Source organism: Musa acuminata, chromosome BXJ2-10, assembly GCF_036884655.1.
Source record: "Musa acuminata AAA Group cultivar baxijiao chromosome BXJ2-10, Cavendish_Baxijiao_AAA, whole genome shotgun sequence".
Lineage (NCBI taxonomy): Eukaryota > Viridiplantae > Streptophyta > Magnoliopsida > Zingiberales > Musaceae > Musa > Musa acuminata.
In genome coordinates, this window is record NC_088347.1 from 35,202,482 (window position 1) to 35,223,068 (window position 20,587).

Below are 20,587 nucleotides of genomic sequence, written 5' to 3' on the forward strand. Positions count from 1 at the left end.
CTGTCTATTCAAATACGGGATATTACATATTTGCCCCTCCATATATATATATATATATATATATATATATATATATATATATATATATATATATACAATATAAAATTATATTGCATATTTTAAAATCATGCGGAGCATCACATAACCGAAAGCAGCAACTAAAAAACAAAGAACATGTCAATTAATAAAGAAAGGCCACCTCCGATTTGGGAATAATCCGTCACCCTGCGTAATGGACATTAAACAATGAACAAGTGAGAACAGTGGAATACATACCTCCAAGGCAATCAAAAGGAGGTCTCGTTCCTTTGTGCCAAATGTGTTACTCGTAGTGGACTAGAGTCGGACTCGAGTTCGGTGGGGTTGCGCCCCCCTGCATGCGTAACGTTCCGTCCATGTCAGTGAAGGATTGCCATGTCCTTTGAGATCTTAGCGGTGGTCCGACCCACCAACACACGTCCTTCATCATTGACCCGTGCGCTCCGCTCCGGCTGCGTTTCTTCAAGAGTACCCTTCCCTTGTTCACCACTTTTAGCTACGAGAAGGACCCCGAACTCCCTGAACCGAAGACGAGGGGTGAACATGGCCTCCACCGCAGCCATGGTTTGCTCACATAGCATGGGCACGATGGCCGTCGGATGCCCCCTCGATGTGTATCTGCTCAGATGCACCTGCAAAAGGAGGTTCCTCCTCATGGAGAAGAGGATGGCGCCCATAGTCCTGTAATGGACCCCCCACCATGGCCTGCAAGTTGCGATGGGGGCACCGAAGATTTACCAGGCCTTGCGTAATCCTTCTTCGGCCTCTGCGGCTTTACAAAGATAAAACACTCTCTCATGAGACCATATTTGACCGCAGAGCCTCATGCGAGAGGTATGCCATCACGTCAACCATATGCTTCAGAGGGCAGCAGTACCTTGGGAGTGTGACATGATCGAATCTTCAACCTGAAACCACCGTAAGAAACATCAAATGGAGCGAGAAAAAGAATTGGGCGTTTAAGGAGAGAACTCAGGTAACTCTACTTTTCGATCACCTTTACCTTTAGAAACGACCAACCGACAATGGTCAAAAGCCTGTTCGGAGATATCAACTGCATTATTACCTGCTCCTCAAAAGTTAAACTCAGCAACAACAATGATGCATGGTGTAGAGACCTAAACATGGACAGGAAAACGAGATCAGGGGCCCAGAAACATCATAATGCTATCTATGCCTCTATCAGAGAGTTAAAAGGTGGTAACAAGTATAACTTGGGTGTCTCTTCGCAACAAAATAACCAAAATGCTGTGTCTCAGCCAATCTCAATGATTGGATTCTACCGAGTAGGTGATTCGTCATTTTCAGAAGATGCAACTTCAGTGACAATAACCTTTTGGCATCATAATGCATCACTAGATCCCTATCATTTCTTTATTATCATATCTACATGAAAATGACTGGCAAACAACCACAACGGTTCCTGCTGGGAGTGATAAACTCAAGTATCACCAACTTAAAAAAAAAAAAAAAAAAAAAAACACTTTCTTAACCAGTGCTAAAACCACTCTTCCTGGAGAACAGGCCAAGATCCAGTAAGAGCAAAAGAAAGTGAGAAACTTCACAAGTTCCTTCTGTCCGCTGGAGGACCAGTCAGATCGAAGAACACTCAGATATGTACAAGTTCTCAGTACAATATCTATTTAAAAAAATTAACACTATTTGCATTTAAAAACCTCAAATTTAGATTCCGAGTAACCAGTAAGCACGAAAGATATTTGGCGATAGCTTACTTTGGACCTCAAGCCTTTAGAGGAGAATAAGAGTAGTCGACACTAATACTCTGCATAACAATCTGGTCCTCTAGCTGTTCCAACCCATCTTCAATCTTGTGTGAAGGGCGAAGTGGGCTGTCAATTGCCTTCAGGACATCGGAATATACCATTAGTGGAAGATGAAATTAAATACAAATGACACTCGATGACAGTATATGATGAGTATATCGAAAGACAAATAATTTTTGTCGCCTTGTCACTGGTGCCAAAGTTCTAATATTTTGCAGTTAGTGGTCTCTAACTGAAAATTAAAACAAAACCTTCATATGCTATAATTAAGGCTAGTTGTTGTCTCTTAGAAATTTGGTGATCTAGTTTATGTGATTCCAACACATTGAAATGGGGGAAAAAAATCTGAACACAGCCCTAATTGTTCGAATACCACATACACAGATCTTAGAAACATGAAGCAAGATCCCCATGCCCAAGATGCATTGGTAACATCACAACCCAATCCGAAGTACGGCAAATGACGAACTAAGCTCCTTGACCACCCTGACCTCAAGGTGATATGTGTCAGTTAGCAAAATGCAGCTCATTTGTAAGTTGTCGTCAAACCTAAATATAGATATAGAATAGTACAGTTTCAGATTTTAATTTATGATGACTGCCTAAGTAATGATGGACCTAAATATGGTTAATTTAATATTCATGTAATTCACAGTCCAATTAGACCTGCAATGGATGTGGGCTAGGTTTTGGTCAATATATACCCACCCAAAGAAGTAGCTTCTGAATACCTCTTTTTGAGGGTTTGGCCCATATGGCTATGGAGCCTGAATTGTGACAGTTCGAACTATCACACTTTGCCACAAAAGAAACTTGGTGTCATATATAAAGGAACATCTTGCCAGTTCAACCATCTTGGACCAACTAGCGCTCCAGTAAAGTGTCTGATGATCTAACAGTCTGGGTGAATATATCAAAAACAAGTGAACCATACAATTCAACTGCATATTTAATTCCTATGAGGTCATAATTATGACTTAAGACTAATGAAATGTGCTTTAGAGATTAAATTTCTGTCAATAAAGACAATTCCATAAACTGATCGGTTGTACCAACTAAAATAATAACATTAGTCAACTAGAAAACAAAAAATAATATTTTAGTGTTATAAGAAAGATAAATTCATAACAATGAACAACAGAAAAAGAAAGCCAAGGTAACATGCATACAAGATAATCTGCATCTCAAAGAATAAATAAATTGAGAAAGTAATATCTAAAACAGGATTTATTTGCAACTTTCGGTATATCTAGTCCCAAATCGGATATGGGAGGATACTTGAGTTAATTTATAGGGCATAAGATTTCCAAGCTTAAGTACACCAGTCCTCCTGGTCCAAGCTTCAGCCTCGAGCAGCATGCAAAAGACTTTAACACCATAACCCAACCGTAAGAAATAAGAATGGCAAACCCCACTCATACCTCGAGCTTAAAAGAGGTGTAAAGAAACCATCTTTTGCCAGATTGACCACCTTAAGAGGGGATCAGCTCCCAAGTGTCTGGTTCCTGTACAATCTAGTTGAGTATCCAATGCATCCCATCCCAGCACCAAAATGGGAACCAACATGATGGCAATCATTTCATTCTTATACTTCTAGGTATGCAAAAAATTCCTGCTTGATGGTTAATAAGGGGAATGCTGATTGATCCATAATGGTGGTCGAAGTTTTGCCCTCAGCTAGCCAATTTTCAATTGTCATGGAGTGGAAAGGTTAGATTGCAATAGGTTACATTCGAACCAAATTTCTTATAGAATAAAGATGTGCTTAATAGTCTTCAGTTAAGTTAAATTGAGATCCAGATTGGTTTAAGCATGCGAATGGACCAGCCAAGTAATGTCCATCGAGTTAAATTGCTTAATGTAGCCGAACCGGACCGGTCTCGATTCCTGATTCAATGCATACACTAGTCATAATCCTTCTTTCAACCTTAAATTTGTGCCACTGTGGATTTAAAACTTAGTGAACATACACTTAGAAGCATGCAGCCAAGCCAAAATATTACTAAACTCTTCCCCGTGTAATCTGTCTTGATCATATCTGCAAACTTTTTGGCTTCTAATGCTTGTTACTATAGTTCTAACTTATGATTGATTAAACCCCACTATCTAAAATAGGGAATGGATTTAACTGATCCCAATATCTTCAAAATTTCAGGAAAATGATTAAAATTAGCAAAAAGTTTTGTTAGGATTGGGTGCATCTGGTTGATCATGGACCTTCTTTTGTACTATCCTACACACAATTTTAACCTAAAATGACAAATTTTAACAAATCCAACAGCCCCTGATGTGGTTCCACATCATGAAAACTTTGGCTAATCATATCCAACCATCAGATCTCGTTAAATTCAGCTATATCTTAACCTAAATGTCTATCATTGCTACAAGATTGGCATATACCAAATTTGATTCAACAATTCGAAGTGGAACTGACTTTTTGGGGATCACCTGGAAATTAAATGGATGAGGCCGATCTTTATCTGTCCTGACAGGTTGACAGACGCATATATATGCAAGAAAATTAGCCATGATAATCTGCACTCGTGCCTGCTCGCCCCCTCCATCTGATTCAGGAGACGTAGGGTTCATTGTCTTGAACAATGAAGTACACTTCATAATTCATGCTGCCTTACTTGCTTATACAGCTTGTTTGTGACACAAAAAGAATCATTATTGATGCATGATTAGTGGTCGAGTGACAAGATCAAATATGGTCAAATATAAGCACGTGCAAGGGAGTTTTTGTCTTAGATAATTGTACAGAAGAGAGAAAGTGAAATCAAGAGGGGTGGTTCAAACCAAACCTGGAAAACTAAGACCACCAGCACTCTCTGGCGGGATCGCAGCCGTCGCCGGCAACAGAAATATTGTGGATACAGGCCTCGATCTCCCCCTCCGTCATGGCCGCCGCGGGAACTGCCCGAAGGCCTTGAGGCCATCAAATTCAGCAACATCACGGGCTTCCCGCTTGCAAAAGGACTTAAATCTCCAGCGCTACTTCGATTTACTCTTCGTTTCCTGTATTTAGTTAGGGTAAGGGCAGGGTTCCGGGAGGCGGGTTACCCTCGCCCATGGCGGTACGAGACGGTACGGCGGCGCAGCCCTCGTAGCGGCTCATGTTTGGATTGATTCCCTGGTTCGCCGATTGTCTCTGTATTCCTCTCTCGCTCGCTCCTCCCGGCTCGATGGGGCGAATGGAGAAGGAAGCGAAGATGAAATCTTTTGGTACCGCCGAGGTTCGAATAGGCAGAAAAGAGACGAGGAAAGAGAGAAGCCGAATCAAAACTTCGCGGCGGTCGAAAGTAAGGCTTAATAACGGGTCGGGTCGGATTGAAATGCGCATTATTGATTGGCCCGAATCCTAACCAACGACAGGAAGGACAATACAAAAGTATAGGTCGAGTCTATGAGTAAATATATAATGACTATTTTAATTTCTTTGTTTTTATGTATTTTTCTGTTAGTATAAACGACATCAATTTCTTATTTCTGTGGAATTTAAATTGTCTTCATACGTGTATTTATATATCGCTACAAGCTTTGACTCAAGAATGTACCCTCTGGTAATAACCTCCAAAAGGTGTGGGCCCGAAACTCTGCTATCAGACACGAGGCTGGCGTTCGTGTTCGTTTTAGAAAATTGATTAGTATATTTCACTCTTTTATTAATTATTTTATTTATTTTGGTTTCTTCATTGCCTCGCCCGTGTATATATATAAATATACCTGTCTCAATACGAGATACCAGTGTGGTCTTTTTCGCTCGCTCCGTCGATGGCGAACCACGGCGAGATCGCGCCGCTTCTTCTTCTCCTCCTCTCATCTCTTCTCGTGCTGCCCCAGGCAGACGCGTTCTACCTCCCCGGCGTGGCACCTCGCGATTTCCAGAAGGTAATTTCCATCATGATTCGATCCGAATCGTGGCCGATCTGGTTGGAACTTGAGTCCATTTTGTGATGGTACCGAGATCTAGGTTTTTCGTTTCTTGTTATTCTTCTTTCCGTTGGATCTGGGCTCGAAATGCGTAGATCTCAGGTTGATTGCTTCTTTTCCCCTTGGTTTCGAGGATTGGATCTCTTTTTGGATTCTTGAAGATTGAGATTTTCTTTTCTTTCTCAAAAGAAAATGTAAGAATTAGGTTTTGGTTGGTGGTCGCTCCTAACGTTTTTGTTCGCTCCGCATTTTGCGTGATGGAATTTATTTCGTTAACCATCTTGTAAGAATGGTATGCAGCATCTTGTTCTAATTACTTGCCAATTCTTGAAAGTTGTGCGTCACAAGTCTTTCAGAAGTGTTGTTTATCAAACGCATTAATGTCATCACATTGAAGGCACAAGATCCAAGACAATTTTCTACTGTTGTTTCAATAGCAAGATCTACATAGGTGAAAGAAAAAAAAAAAGATCCACATAGGTGATATGAAGCACATCCACATTGTGATTCTGTTGTGCATGGATATCGGAATGTCTAGCGATCTTTAACTTTAGCCACTGAAAGACAAAATACCAATTGTTTGACACCTATTTGATTAATCAAACACCTATATATGCGTCATGGGCTCTTATATGTGACTTTGTAAGGGATGTGGTCCGCTTAGAAAATGCCTACAAAATACACAACCATTTTGTAAACATATACATGAGAAATAGATTTATTAACAAATGCGAGTCAATAGTGAAGGTGTGGTCCATTGAGGTGTTAGGCAACCCTTGATGCATAATTCCAAGTTACTGGTTGTAGATTCATCTATCTCCATAAACTGACACAATCCTTTGAATTCTAATGTGGGACCAAGGGGCATAACAATCTCTCCCAATTGGGGCTTGATGTAATTGTCAAGGCCCAAAGCCAACACATGCCATATAAATCGTTCCTAATATGCAGTTTGTGAGACTCAGCAGTGGTGGATTCATGTTATGATGTGCTTCCAAACTCATTCATATGTAGCCCTTTTCTTTTATTAGGCACCCTACCGTACCTAATGCAAATGTATCCTAGTCCAAACATGTCCAACCAAGTGATGGTTCCACATCGTTTTGTGCTTTCAACCCCATTTATGGGTAGTTATTTCCTTCTTAGGCATCCATCATAGGCCCCTCACAATGATTAGTGTTGGGTTTACTCTGAAACTAATTGTCACTATCTGATCCAGTGAAAACTGATTTAATAAGTCCATCATAGGCCCCACGTGGTCCAAAATGCTATAGCCCAAGGAAGTAGTACTATATTTATGTAGCTCTATGAATCAACTCAATCAATTTCCATGTTCAATGTAGGACTAAACTGGGCCTCACACCTTCCATCTACAACCATGAGTGAAATGTTTATATCAAAGTATTAACCCAATGTATATAGGTCAAAAAAACAGGATGTAGATAAATGGAGGTAGCAGCAAGTTAGGTAAAAACATACTTGTATAGCAACCTGCTGAACTGAACAAGCATTAGGTGGCTGGTTCCTTTTGGACAATGAGAACCACAACACTATCATTATAGTTATTGTGCTGGTGGCACTATTGTTTTCTGTTTTCTTAAAATCATTTAATATCATTGAAGGAAAGAAGGATACGCAATAATTCTTTGATGTTGGTATGAATTTAACTAATGTTTGCATACATGCCCTTTATCTTTAGAATTGAATGTGTGAATGTTATATGAGTTCAAATTTTTTGGTCTCTCCAAGGTACACATGTTGATACTTAAGTGTCAGTGCCCTAAATAGCTTGCCTATCAAGACTTTATGTATCCCTGGCTCCCTCTTTATACTGCATGGGTAAATTATATTTTGAGATTTTTTTACTTTTATGCTTGAAGAGATCATTGCTTTGTACTATTTGTTAGTTTTAGCTTATTTGCTTCAGTTCTTGGATATCTTTTTATATTTGGTCTCTATGAAATGCTTGTTTTATGACTTGCTATTTGATATCAGACTTGCTTATGTTGATTGGTGATTCTCCTTTCTTGTCACAGGATGATGAGCTTCAAGTCAAAGTGAACAAGCTTTCATCTACAAAGACACAACTTCCATATGATTACTATTTTTTGGATTACTGTAAGCCTCTGAAGATCATGAATAGTGCTGAGAATCTAGGAGAGGTTCTTCGTGGAGACCGTATTGAGAATTCTATTTACACAGTGAGTACTTTCAATTTCTTTCTCATGACAAAACTAATACTTCACCAACTGGTTTTTCTGTAACTCAGGTGCTTTTTTCTTAAATAAAAAAGAAAATTCTTACCAATTATTTTATTGGATAACATCCTTTTGACATTTGAATTACGTTATTTCAAATCAGTTTCAAATGAGAAGGGATGAAGGTTGCAAAGTAGCTTGTCGCACAAAACTTACCCCTGAAGCTGCAAAGAATTTTAAGGAGAAGATAGATGATGAATATCGAGTGAATATGTAAGTTTTTTGTGTTACCTCTCAAGAAAAGAATGGCATTTAGTGTTTTTTTGCTTAGAAGCTTATATCCCTAGTATCTATAATCTTAAATCCTAATGGCATGGTAACTTGGCTTTCATAGGATCTTGGATAATCTTCCTGTAGCAGTTCCTCGACAAAGAAGAGATGGAAATCAAGTAGCAACTTATGAACATGGATTCCGTGTTGGTTACAAGGTGAGTTAGTTTGCCTGCCATTATGAGCTGCAAATATTGGCAACCTTTTGTATAAGATAGCTAATATTTGATTTCTTTGTTCAGATCAATGATGATAAGTATTACATAAATAATCATCTCAGTTTCAAAGTCATGTATCATAAAGATCTAGATTCCGAAGATTCTCGAATTGTTGGTTTTGAGGTGATTCCAAGCAGGTAATGAAACTTGTTGGTTTATGATTTCAATCATTTTTTCCTTCTGTCATATTATTGTTTAATCTTATGCTGAGTTTATTCGTTTATCTACTAAATATAGTCCTGCTGAGTAATATAATTCTGGAAATTTTGGTCAATATGATCAATCTACTTAGCCTTCAGTTTGAGTGTCAGTGTGATCAATCTACTTCTCCTTGTGGTAAACTACATAATTGGTTTTGAAATTTTCAAACTAATAAAGGGCTCCAATAAACAGTTTTAATAAGGTATAGATTCTTCTTAATTCTTTAGACAAGCCCATGAGAAAAGGAATTCCACTGAATTTTTTAAAAATGAAAAGAAGGAAGCATACGGAACGAAGTTTTGGCAGCTTACGAAATTGAACTCTAAAAATGTGTATCTAGAATCTCATTCTGTTTGTTATCTCTAAATATCAGCTTGTTACAAGTAATATGCCACGATTACCTTAATTATGTAATACGCTTCCGACAGATTTACATTATAAAAACAGCTTCCCAACATTGGGATAGAGGTTTCGTGAACTGCAACAGTGGGATTCACATTCGCAGAGCTGCCATCTTTTCTTGTCCTTCTGAGTATGTCTGGTTGTACTTTTCATTCTAATAATACGAGTGCAGACATTGAGATATATAGGTTTCTTTTCATCTAAGGTTGAAAACTTGTAATAAAAAAATGGAATTCCAGATAAAGTCTTTCTTGAGATAAAAAAATAAGAAACCAGTCAATCTGCTTCTTCACATAATTACTGCAGCCTTGATTGTGTAGTTGAGTTCTTAACATGTGTCAAGACCTACAGAGTACAAGCAAATTCAAATTCTGTGCCCGAATGTCTTTGTTGTCAGTTGGTTGTTGTTTCTGGGTACTAAGATCTTAGACATTTCCTTTTCTTTCTGAATATGTATGATTGTTAGCAAATATGTCAAATCATGACTCATGAGATGCTTAGTATCTAGAGTATGAGTCTTGATGTCATGGGAAGGTTGCTCCTTGTAACTTAGGTGACCAGAGTTGAAGTCAAGCAATCAGCCTCTTTGCTTGTATAGGTAAGGCTATTACATTTGACCCTCTTAGACCATGCATTTGTGAGAGCTTGGTGAACTAAAGTTGTCCCATTTGATGAGATGTATAACATTTTCTTTCTCAATTTCTTTTGCAAACAGTGTGAAGCATGAATTTAGTGAGTGGGATGACAAGAATCCTAAAGTGCTTACCTGTTACCCAAGCACTAAAATAACTCCAACTAGCAATGCTCCACAGGAAGTAGTTGCTGAAAAATATGTTGTCTTCTCATATGATGTTACATTCCAGGTGTGTATACAAGATACACCTTCTGTTACTAATGGTTTCCATTGCATGTCTCATGTTCATTTCATCTCTTACAGCCCAGTGAAATTAAATGGGCATCTCGTTGGGACACATATCTTCTGATGAATGATGACCAAATCCACTGGTTTTCTATCATAAATTCATTGATGATAGTTCTCTTTCTATCTGGTATGGTGGCGATGATCATGATGAGAACCCTTTACAGAGATATATCCAATTATAATCAGCTGGAGACCCAGGATGAAGCCCAGGAAGAAACAGGATGGAAATTAGTCCATGGTGATGTTTTTAGATCACCCACTAATTATGGTTTGCTTTGTGTGTATGTGGGAACTGGTGTTCAGTTCTTTGGGATGACCTTGGTCACAATGATATTTGCATTGCTGGGCTTCCTCTCTCCTTCCAACCGCGGGGGTCTTATGACTGCAATGGTTCTTTTGTGGGTGTTCATGGGTCTATTTGCTGGATATTCATCTTCCCACCTCTATAAAATGTTCAAAGGCACAGAGTGGAAAAAGATCACCTTGCAAACTGCATTCATGTTTCCTGGTGTGGTTTTTGCTATTTTCTTTGTGCTCAATGCTATTATCTGGGGGGAGAAATCATCTGGTGCTGTTCCATTTGGTACCATGTTTGCGTTGGTTTTCCTATGGTTTGGCATATCTGTACCATTGGTGTTTGTTGGGAGCTATATCGGATTCAAGAAGCCTGCAATGGAGGATCCAGTAAAGACCAATAAGATCCCTAGGCAAATACCGGAGCAGGCTTGGTACATGCAGCCTGGATTTTCTATACTAATTGGTGGAATACTTCCATTTGGTGCTGTCTTCATTGAGCTCTTCTTCATTCTGACATCCATATGGCTGAATCAGTTTTACTACATCTTTGGCTTCCTCTTCATAGTGTTCATCATCCTCATCGTGACTTGTGCTGAGATCACAATGGTGCTTTGCTACTTCCAGCTTTGCAGTGAGGATTATTATTGGTGGTGGAGGGCATATTTGACCGCAGGTTCTTCTGCAATCTACCTCTTTGCATATGCGGTATTCTACTTCTTCACCAAGTTGGAGATAACCAAGTTGGTTTCTGGCATCCTTTACTTTGGATACATGTTGATCGCATCATATTCATTCTTTGTGTTGACTGGGACAATTGGCTTTTATGCCTGTCTGTGGTTCGTTCGCAAGATATACTCATCTGTTAAAATAGACTGATGGGATTCTGGGAAAAAGGTCTTTTAATAAGGTTCCATCAGCATATGGAAGGTTAGAATAGATGCTGAGATTTTAGTTCGAGGGAGTTGAGTGACACTGTATGTGGGAAGTCAAGCGCTAGGGCTGCAGACAACTTCCTTGGACAGTTTCAGGGTAAGAATACTTGGTGATTAGTAGTATGCCCTTGAGGGACTGAATTTGTTTCTTTCGTTTGATTCATTTATATTGGTAGTACTACTTCTGTTCAATTTCCATGTCGCAGTGTTCTTTTAGATCGGCAATAATGAAAGATATACAAAACTCTGTTGGAAAATGCAACTCCATTTTGACGCATGCTTATCGGGTGATCTTCTATATCAGGGTTGGTGATTCTACGAGGCGGATGCTATTGGGGGCGGGACCGAATCAGCCCTGAAATCATGCAGGGGTGATCTGGCCTCTCACCAACCTGATATATAAGCTTCCGTCACAAATCAGGACTGTGGCAGTCGGTATCATCTCCCTAGAGGAAGATAAAAGTTCAAAGGCCGACTAAAGTTACGGATTCAACTCGATCCTAAAGGCTGAAACATCTCCCCGGAAACTATTAGAGGTTACGTGGCGCCGATCCCTCATCTGACCGGGACTCGGTCATTGCATTTCCATCGTACCTTGGCTCAACCTGTGTCAACCCGATCCGATCCGATCCGATCCTTTGGCTATCGGATCCAGATCGAGTGACTATCGGCCCCGTCCTCTATTCTCTCTCAGCTGCCTGGCTCTAATGCTCACCGATCGATGCCCACCTATTTCTTGCTCGTCTTTGCTTCTTCAGATATCATTCAATCTTAGTCTTCATCAACCATGTGGACTTTCATACGCCATCATCTCTCCTCACATCCTCATCTTCCTTACTTGGAATCTGAGGCCATCAACGCCCTTCCAAATTGCAAGTATCCACCACCACAGAATGATCAACGTCTCGTCACTGAAGGTTTTCTCCAAGACTCGAACCGCAGCCACAGAGTCTTGGAGAAGTATCCTTCCCATCCAATGCCAACTAATAATAATGCATCACCATTTGTCCTATGCACAAGTATCTTCCCTTTCTTAAACTGAACCATCGACATTCCTAATCAAACACATTGGTAGGAGGGAGGAATCGATTGCCAGTACTCCTCCATGTTTCAGCTTTCTTTCATCATCATCATCTCAGTAGCTGCACCAGTCCTTCTTTCAGGTTCTCATGCATTACCACTACCAATCCCCTACCACATTCAACAAGTACTTCCCTGAACTCAGTATGGCAACAAAAGACACACCCTTTGTTGTAGAACCCCCACAATATCTCCTCGCGACACCCTTCTCAACTTCACTCTGGATCTCCAAGATCCTCCATGCCAATCTCTCCAGGAAGTCTGGTTCTCCTTCAGAATTGAAGTGCTTCGATGTCGAGAACATTACCTGTTTAGCTAGAATCCCTCCAACCCTGAGATTTAATCATATCCTGAGACCAGAAAGCATAGCAGCCACCATCGAGGAAGGAAATGAGGAGGAGGAAGAGTATGGGAGTCGCAAGTCTCACAACAGTGCCCTGGCTTCAGAGGAAGGGACGGCTAAAGGGAAGGGTCATTGGAATGACATGCATAAGTTTCTACTGGCCGGCACAGTGTCCACAGTCATATCCAGGTCTATTTCCTCCCATGTTGTATGTTTTCATCAGGTCATGAATTAAGTTTCTACCGGCCGGCGCTGAACTGTATGAAGATGCAATTCTGTTGACTTCACATAGCCGCATGCACTGGCCATGCATCATTAATCTGGCGCTGGACTTGGATTTAACAGGGCAAAAGATGTTTAACTCCTCGCGTTAAACATGTGCAATGCTTTCTTGAGATGGATCGAGATCTCTTTAATCATCCAAAGCCAAATATAACGAGTTTAGGCTTACTCTTCTGTTTTTTAGTGAACTGGTAGAACATGAAACTATTTGATCAAATAGCAAAATTGAGCTTCTGGTATCTGATGATGTATACATTGATGTAAAAACAGGACGTGCGTTGCGCCATTGGAGAGAATAAAGCTGGAATGCATCGTCCAGGGATCAAAGCGTCCATTGGTGAAGATAGTCCAGTGTATCTGGACTGCAGAAGGGTTGAGGGGATTCTGGAAGGGCAATGCACTCAACCTCCTCCGCATGGTACCTTTCAAATCCATCAATTTCATTTGCTACGACATGTATTTGGATTGGCTCCTCAACTCCCCGGGGAAGAAGGAGATCACAAATCACGATAGACTCGTTGGGGGTGGCATCTCCGGCCTCCTGGCCACCGTGATCTGCATTCCTCTCGACACCGTAAGTTTCTTTTGCCGTGACAACATTATCTCTTCAAGTATCGTTGTTCGATTCGGCCAGACCCAACTGCCTTGCCACTTCATTTCTTCTGCATTAATTTTGAGATGATTAGGCATCGATAGATAAGGACGAGGCTGGTTGCGCCGGGCGGCGACGCTCTCGGGGGAGTGGCAGGCTGTGTCTCTCACATGGTGCAGAATGAAGGCTTCCTCTCGCTCTACAAGGGCCTGGCTGCCGCCCTCATCAGCATGGGTCCGGCGAGCGCAGTCTTCTACACGGTCTACGACATCCTCAAGAGCTCTCACCTCTCCGAGACGAAGAAGAAGAGGACTGAACTAGGTCCTGCGTGGACCTTAGCATACGGTGCAATTGCAGGGGCATGCTCTGAGACCGTGACGTATCCTCTGGAAGTCATCCGGAGGCAACTCCAGCTCCAGCAATCCACCAACCTGGGCCTGGCTTCCGCCTTCATCGATCTGGTGAAGAGACGAGGAGCCGAGTCTCTCTTTGCAGGACTAGTTCCGAGCACACTTCAGGTTGTGATGCTTCTACCTCTCTAATCAGCACACTATTTCATAGCATCCGACAACAACCAGTCGTAATAGTTTCCACTAACTATTACTTGCAGGTGTTGCCTTCTGCAGCTTTGAGCTATTTCTTCTACGAGATGATGAAATCTATATTGAAGATCTAGAAAAAGATGCAGAGCGTGGCCGAATCGTGAGACAATGAAACCTATCTTAAATTTTTCTGCTTCCTCATGGTTGATTCGTTATTGCTTATACATGTAAGTCATTGCACGAGCTAATTACTGCAACAAATTCCAGCTCTATCTAGTAAACTATTTGGCTCCACTGTTACAATGATATCGATGTTCCAGAAGTAGTAGATTCATGATCATTGGCTGAATTCATATGCAGTGTTGCCTGTGAATCCTGAGCTTCTCAGAAACTGTACCGTCTCGAACAAGTTTGCTGACATGTACTGAAGGATGAACTAAGAATTCAAGCATGCTTTCTATCAATTATCTCTGGTAAAAATCAAAAACCACAAACAGGAACAGCTTCTTTTGCAGTCAAGCAATAAGAGAAAGACAAACATACACCATAACCGGAAATCAAGTTGGATTTCCAATCTTTAAAGCATTTGGTTTGCGGTAATGACAAACATACCGTTACTGTCGTGTACTCACTTGACAGCTGAAAGTCCATTTATATTAATCTTCCTTGATAAGTCAAAAGTCAGAGCACAGAAGATGAATGAAGGTGGCACGGTAAGGTCAATGGAGGAACACAACACAACTTACGTGTTTTAGACTGATTTCATGCCGGCATCAGATGGAAGGCTCGATCCTGCAGTTTGAGGTGGGCAAGTCTTCGGAACTCCTTCCCAGCCACCTTGTCGCACGCCGGAACTCAAAGCAGCAGCGACCCTTTCAAACATGAGGCCTGCAGGCGTCACAAGTCCGTCCTCACAGAAAGCCAACAACAATCTCTTTGATTGCATGCGAGGAAGTGGTGTCAGCATCTCGGATTTGATCTGGAAAAGGAAAAATGCTAAATGGGAATAATGTTGACACAGAATCTAATTATGTTTATCTTTTTCTAAGTCACATGACCAGAAATTAATCATCTGTTTAGGTATCGGAACACCTCATGTCAGTCACCCTTCTGTATCTGCGCTGACCATCCCAGCTTTTCCCTGATCTTTGTTTGCATTGCCAAGATAGCTTTTTTGGCCTTCTATTTGTGTGTCAGAACTCCTCATTTCAATCAGCCTGCTGTACCTGCACTGAGCGCTCCTGATTCCAGTGTTTAGCAAGGGATGATGAGCCAAGCATTAAAGCATGATGAATTAGTGTCCCATTGCGAGAAGGTTTTCGGGCTTTCCCAGAAAAAGAGGCTTCCACTCTCCTTATTAACCATAAAGAACAGGTGAGAAGGAAGAACTCAAAAGCCTCGGGCAGGTTACCCAAAGCCAACTGCATCGTAATCGCACTTCGTTTCCCGACCAAAAGTACATGGATCCAAAGTGCAAGATTTTGTTGGATTATTGTATTCTCTCTCTCTCTCTCTCTCTCTCTCTCTCTACAGATCCCTCCCTCTCTCTTTTGAATTTCAAATGACATGCAAAAGGCTACACCCCCCAACGTACCCCACACAGTGTCCTCTCATCTTATTCTCCGTTTCACACACTTCCGCCGCTCTCTCTCTCGCTCTGGAGGCATCAATATATCTGCTGCAAGGTTTCTCTGGGGAGGAAATCTGTCAAGAAATGGGTGGTTCAGGGAAGTGGATCAAGTCCTTGATTGCAGGCATCAAGAAGCAAGAGCAGGATGGCTGTGTAATCACTGCATTTTCTGTCGTTTGATTTCTTCTTTCATGGTTGAGTCTCGAGCTGCTAAATTTGGTTCTACTCTCTCTTCTGTTGTTTGTCTTCTCCTTGCCTTCTTGAAGGAAAGGAGCGGTGGTGGCGATAATGGAAGGAGCAGGAAGTGGACGAAGCTGTGGAGGAGCTCCTCATGGGACCACCTGTCGCTGCGGCGGGGGTCGAGGGGCAGTAGCCACCGATCGGCAGCGTCCGACGCCTCGTCTGTCGCCGACGCGTTCACCGTCGCCGCGGCGACCGTCGTCCGCGCCCCGCCGAGGGACTTCAGGGTGGTCAGGCAGGAGTGGGCGGCCATCCGCATCCAGACCGCCTTCCGCGCCTTCCTGGTAACGCAAGAAGACTTGCATACATTCGAGTAGTCGTGTGCGCTGTCTGCAAGAAAAATGAGAACTTTTTGTTGATCTGACACCCAAGGCGAGGCGAGCGCTGCGGGCGTTGAGGGGGATCGTGAGGCTGCAGGCCATAGTGCGGGGCCGGCAAGTGCGGAAGCAGGCGGCAGTGACGCTGAGGTGCATGCAGGCCCTGGTGCGCGTGCAGGCGCGCGTCCGGGCGCGGCGGGTGCGCATGTCCACCGAGGGCCAGGCCGTGCAGAGGATGCTCGAAGCCCATCGGGGCCAACTGGATCCTCTGAAGGAAGCGGAGGTAGTCTCGCATTCTTATCCTCGAAATCACAGGCTTTTAGTCCTTGCATGCCTCTAATTCGTCATCATCTATCTCGGTTGAAGTCTTCAGAAAAGTAGCTATTGTCATTCCTGAAGTCATTGCAGCGATGATTATGACCTTTTCTGCTACTTTTTCTTCTGTAATCTATTTTCATTCAGATCTTAACAATGTAATGCATCATTGTCTTTTGTGCATCATCTCGTGGTTTTCAGGAAGGATGGTGCGACAGTCCGGGCACATTGGAAGAAGTAAGAGCGAAGTTGCAGATGAGGCAGGAGGGAGCTGTTAAGAGGGAAAGAGCTATTGCTTATGCCCTTTGTCAAAAGGTAAATGTGGAGATTTATTGCCTTGCCTTCTAGTTTTCGTGATGATTAATATTTGATTCAGCCCATATTTCCTGCTCTGTCTTCCGACAGCAATCTTTGTCAACCATGAGTGGGAGGTCAAAGCAAACCACAGCCTCTCTCAAGCATCATGGTCTTGATAAAGGTAATGGGAAGTGGTGCTGGTTGGAGAGGTGGATGGCTGCCAAACCCTGGGAGAACAGGTTGATGGAGTGTACAGGCCAGAAGGATCTTCCTGAAGCAGAATCCAAAGAAGACAATTGTGGCATCCGCACAACATGCGGTGAACCTGGTTCAGTGAAAATAAACAAGAACAACATGACCATGAGGGTTTCAGCGAGACCTCCAACCATTACTCACAACCATGGCTGCAGAACTCGTCCTTCCTCATCTCCAAGCACTGAATTATACTACAACGAGAGTTCTGCATCGTCGTCATCGTTCTGCATGTCGACGCCGATCTCAACCAGCACTCTTTTGGGCTCAGAGAGAACAGAGGACAGCAACAGAAGTAGGCCCAGCTACATGAGCTTGACTGAATCAATCAAGGCAAAACAGAGAGCTTTCAATGTGCCGAGAATGATGATGCAGGGACATCCATCTGCGGATGCTCGCTCTCATCGGAGGACTTTGTCTAGTATTGACATCAAGAGCACTGACCGCTTGAATCATTCAGCTTTTTCTTGCAATCTGGAGAATCCACTACCACAAAGGGTTAAGATTTCTATGAGAAGCATGGAAAAAGAAGATGGTTACTATGGCAAAGAACATACTTTTGTATCTTATGGTTCTTGAAGTTTGGCTTCATTACCTCGGTATGTATGACTTCTTTGCATGTGTCGTGCTCGTTCAACATCTTGTTGTAATGTGTGATTATAACTTCTGAGACAACTAAAAGTTATCACTGCCAAGAGATTGAGATTGTATTTACACTGCTTGTTCTGCAACTTGCAATTGGTACTTTTCTAATCCAATTGTAGAAATTAAAACTCTTGCAATTCTATGCAACATTTCTAAGAGTTCCAGAAACTAAACATATCCTCTCAATATGATCTAGAATGAAATTGATGGAACAGCTTAGTTTGCTGATTAGTATATTTCACTCAGACATTTAAATTTTCTGGAGACCTTTTCTAAAGCAAAGATCTAATAGATTTAATGTCTGTCTCATTTATTCTGCCAGTTTGAGAAACATAAATTGACTCCAGATGTTGATGTGCATAGACAGAGCAGTTGTCTCAAGGTGTTTCTGATTAGAATAAAATTAATATTACTCTTTTTTATTGACAAGGTTTTTATCATACTTTGCGATATCAAGAAATTATGATATTCAATTTTCATTGCAAATATTATATATAATATTCAATTTCCATTTATGATAACTGTCTTGCAGACTTGAGTTCCATGAAATTCTAAGCTTCAGCCCCCACTTTGTTCACATTTTCAGAATAAAGTTTGAACAATATCCATTTGTTTCACTGGCACTTTAAGCTTGGTGTGATAAACTGGAATGGCCTGTATCTTGGAACAGGTTAAGTGACTTCTATGTGGAGCCAAGGCAAACCTATGAGGAGTTTTTTTTTTTTTGTTGTAGATGTTTCATTTACTTCAATTACTCTGCAAATGTTAGGAACTGCATCAAGTTGTTGGTTTGATTAAGTCAATGCACAACTAGGATGCATTGTCATCTTCCTTTGACCAGTGAAGTTCCATACTAATTTTAATATGTAACAGGCAGAGTTTCCAACCAATCAAGATCTCAAGGAGTCTGTGATTTTTCAGAGAACATTCTTGGCAAATTACCAGGGCCATTATTATGTTAGTGACCACTTCAAATTTCTTTTGGCATGTTGATGCAGGGTTTCTTGAGTTACTAAGATCAGTATTGGTGTTTAGGTTATGTAAGGATGCAAGTGAAAGTTTTACCTGCTCTGTATCAGCACCTACTCATCTATTTCTGCTTTTGTAGTAGGCATAATTATGTTAATTATGTCTGTAGGGTGTGAGGTTAACTGGAGGCAAATTGCAAATTATCTTATGCTTCTATCTGAAAAAAAAACATGAATTTTAGGCATGAGAAGTATATTTATATTTTTATATGGAAATATTTCCAAACTTTATAGATTTTCTGGAAACAAATTATTTTCTTCTGCTCTATAAACATTCACAAATAAGAACTGAAATATCATGACCATCAGACAATACCTTTCAATTTTTGGGTTTTCTTCTGCAGTGAATATTAGACTCCCTCTTCTTTTACAACTAAACATGGAGTTGTTGACATCAAATTTCCTTTTACAAACAAAAATATATAAGAGAAAAAAAAATCTCTCTTGTAGCTTTAGAAACACAATCCCTAAATTTCTAAGCTCAAACAGAGATGAGATCTAGGAAGGACATTGATATGTTGCACAAGACAGCTTTTACCAGTTGGGAGTCTCCAGGAACCTTGGCATGAAGTTGCTCGAGCACTTTCCTTTGCCTCCACTCCAAGATCCAACCATGTAGTTTACATGTTGACTAAACCTTTCATATGAGACAGTGGCTTTTAGTGAGTATATGGTAAACAGATCAGAAAATATTCTATCTGAAGCAGATGAATGACTGAAAGACCAGAGTCACGTAACACCTCTTTTTGTACATTTCCTGAAGCAAACAGCTTTGGGGTAAAAGCTTGTGGGCAGGAAGTCATGGCTACTATATTTTTGCTGTAGACTTGACTTGGAAGTTTCTCAAGACCCTTAAGAGAAGGGAAGACTGGAAGAAAGCCTTGAGGTCACGGGATCATCATACACTCACCTACTGAAGTATTCAATTCATCAGGGTTGTGCACAACATAGCATTTTCCATTCTGGACAAGCAGTGGAACAACTCCACAGGACTGGTAGGCTAAAGACATTGATTCTGTGTTCTCTGTTCTTTAGATTAGTCCAAATGAAGTGGCCAAATCAAGGCAAGCAACATTGCACCTAATCTAACCAGGTTTAATCTCAAATGAAGCACTAACAGGTTCATATGTCCTTTGGTCAGAATCAACAGCGGAACAGATGCACATTCTAACAATGTTCACAGTAATCACAGTGTCATCAACAACGACACAGCAATAGAGTTTGGACTGCAAGTGTAATTGATACATGACATGCAGAAAAGAAACAACAATGATTCAGGTGCAGCATGTCTTTGCGATGATGTAAAGCAAGGATTCAGAGAAACTAATCCTGGGATGCCATCGATATGGAGTAGGCTTCAAAGTCAAGCAAGTTTGCATAACAAAAGGCGACAAGGTAGGCATGCGAGAACATTTTGCTCTTATATGGTCCAAAAAGTTTACCAAACGATGCATTGTTGTGCCAGGAAATAAGATGTGATGCAACTCCATGATATTATAGGTTACCAACCACATGGTTGGTTGTGGCATGATGAAACTGGAGATAGCAAATGGGTCATGTGTCGTATCACACGAATGCCATGCACAAGAAAACCATATAGCTGATTTTAGAACAGTTCTTTGCGATCAAATTTCAAAGTTACGAAAAATGAACGGAAGGTGTTACAGAGAATGCTTAAAGGAGATGAAATTTGAGCGCCGTAGAACTTACCTGAAATGCAGTACCGTTCAGTTTGAAGACATCATGAAGATCATTTTGGAATTCATCC

General features: G+C 41.2%; 3 protein-coding genes and 1 long non-coding RNA gene across 10 annotated transcripts; 3 read left to right on the forward strand and 1 right to left on the reverse strand.

Moving 5' to 3' along the window:
* Window positions 1–136: 136 nt before the first annotated feature.
* Window positions 137–5,157, reverse strand: LOC108951566 (uncharacterized). Of its 2 annotated transcripts, none has more exons than XR_010492232.1 (4): window positions 4,272–5,157; window positions 1,773–1,900; window positions 1,043–1,157; window positions 137–947 (listed from the first exon to the last, which is right to left on the reverse strand). It is a non-coding gene; the product is annotated as an uncharacterized LOC108951566 (long non-coding RNA). The 2 variants fall into 2 exon arrangements; XR_010492233.1 differs by having other exon boundaries at window positions 4,628–5,152.
* A 398-nt stretch (window positions 5,158–5,555) lies between these two features.
* Window positions 5,556–11,684, forward strand: LOC135587031 (transmembrane 9 superfamily member 7-like). The gene is made up of 8 exons (XM_065130141.1): window positions 5,556–5,714; window positions 7,793–7,957; window positions 8,118–8,227; window positions 8,349–8,442; window positions 8,527–8,639; window positions 9,821–9,968; window positions 10,043–11,353; window positions 11,561–11,684. The coding sequence occupies exons 1-7, from the start codon at window positions 5,598–5,600 to the stop codon at window positions 11,198–11,200; spliced, it is 1,905 nt and encodes a 634-aa protein (XP_064986213.1). The 5' UTR covers window positions 5,556–5,597; the 3' UTR covers window positions 11,201–11,353; window positions 11,561–11,684.
* Window positions 11,685–11,887: 203 nt separating this feature from the next.
* On the forward strand, window positions 11,888–14,543 carry LOC103969392 (probable mitochondrial adenine nucleotide transporter BTL3). 3 transcript variants are annotated; one of them, XR_010492040.1, is made up of 5 exons: window positions 12,290–12,868; window positions 13,232–13,535; window positions 13,658–14,071; window positions 14,164–14,322; window positions 14,456–14,543. XR_010492040.1 is itself a non-coding variant. In XM_009382905.3 (4 exons), the coding sequence occupies exons 1-4, from the start codon at window positions 12,426–12,428 to the stop codon at window positions 14,227–14,229; spliced, it is 1,227 nt and encodes a 408-aa protein (XP_009381180.2). In that variant the 5' UTR covers window positions 11,888–12,425; the 3' UTR covers window positions 14,230–14,401. The 3 variants fall into 3 exon arrangements, 2 of the variants coding, with proteins under 2 accessions (XP_009381180.2, XP_064986217.1); XM_009382905.3 differs by lacking the exon at window positions 14,456–14,543 and having other exon boundaries at window positions 11,888–12,868; window positions 14,164–14,401; XM_065130145.1 differs by lacking the exon at window positions 14,456–14,543 and having other exon boundaries at window positions 14,180–14,401.
* Window positions 14,544–15,507: 964 nt separating this feature from the next.
* On the forward strand, window positions 15,508–18,795 carry LOC103969393 (protein IQ-DOMAIN 6-like). 4 transcript variants are annotated; one of them, XM_065130144.1, is made up of 6 exons: window positions 15,508–15,878; window positions 15,992–16,249; window positions 16,338–16,565; window positions 16,799–16,912; window positions 17,003–17,745; window positions 18,665–18,795. In XM_065130144.1, the coding sequence occupies exons 1-5, from the start codon at window positions 15,657–15,659 to the stop codon at window positions 17,723–17,725; spliced, it is 1,545 nt and encodes a 514-aa protein (XP_064986216.1). In that variant the 5' UTR covers window positions 15,508–15,656; the 3' UTR covers window positions 17,726–17,745; window positions 18,665–18,795. The 4 variants fall into 4 exon arrangements, with proteins under 4 accessions (XP_064986216.1, XP_009381181.2, XP_064986215.1 ...); XM_009382906.3 differs by lacking the exon at window positions 18,665–18,795 and having other exon boundaries at window positions 17,003–17,860; XM_065130143.1 differs by having other exon boundaries at window positions 15,526–16,249.
* The last annotated feature ends 1,792 nt before the right edge of the window (window positions 18,796–20,587 follow it).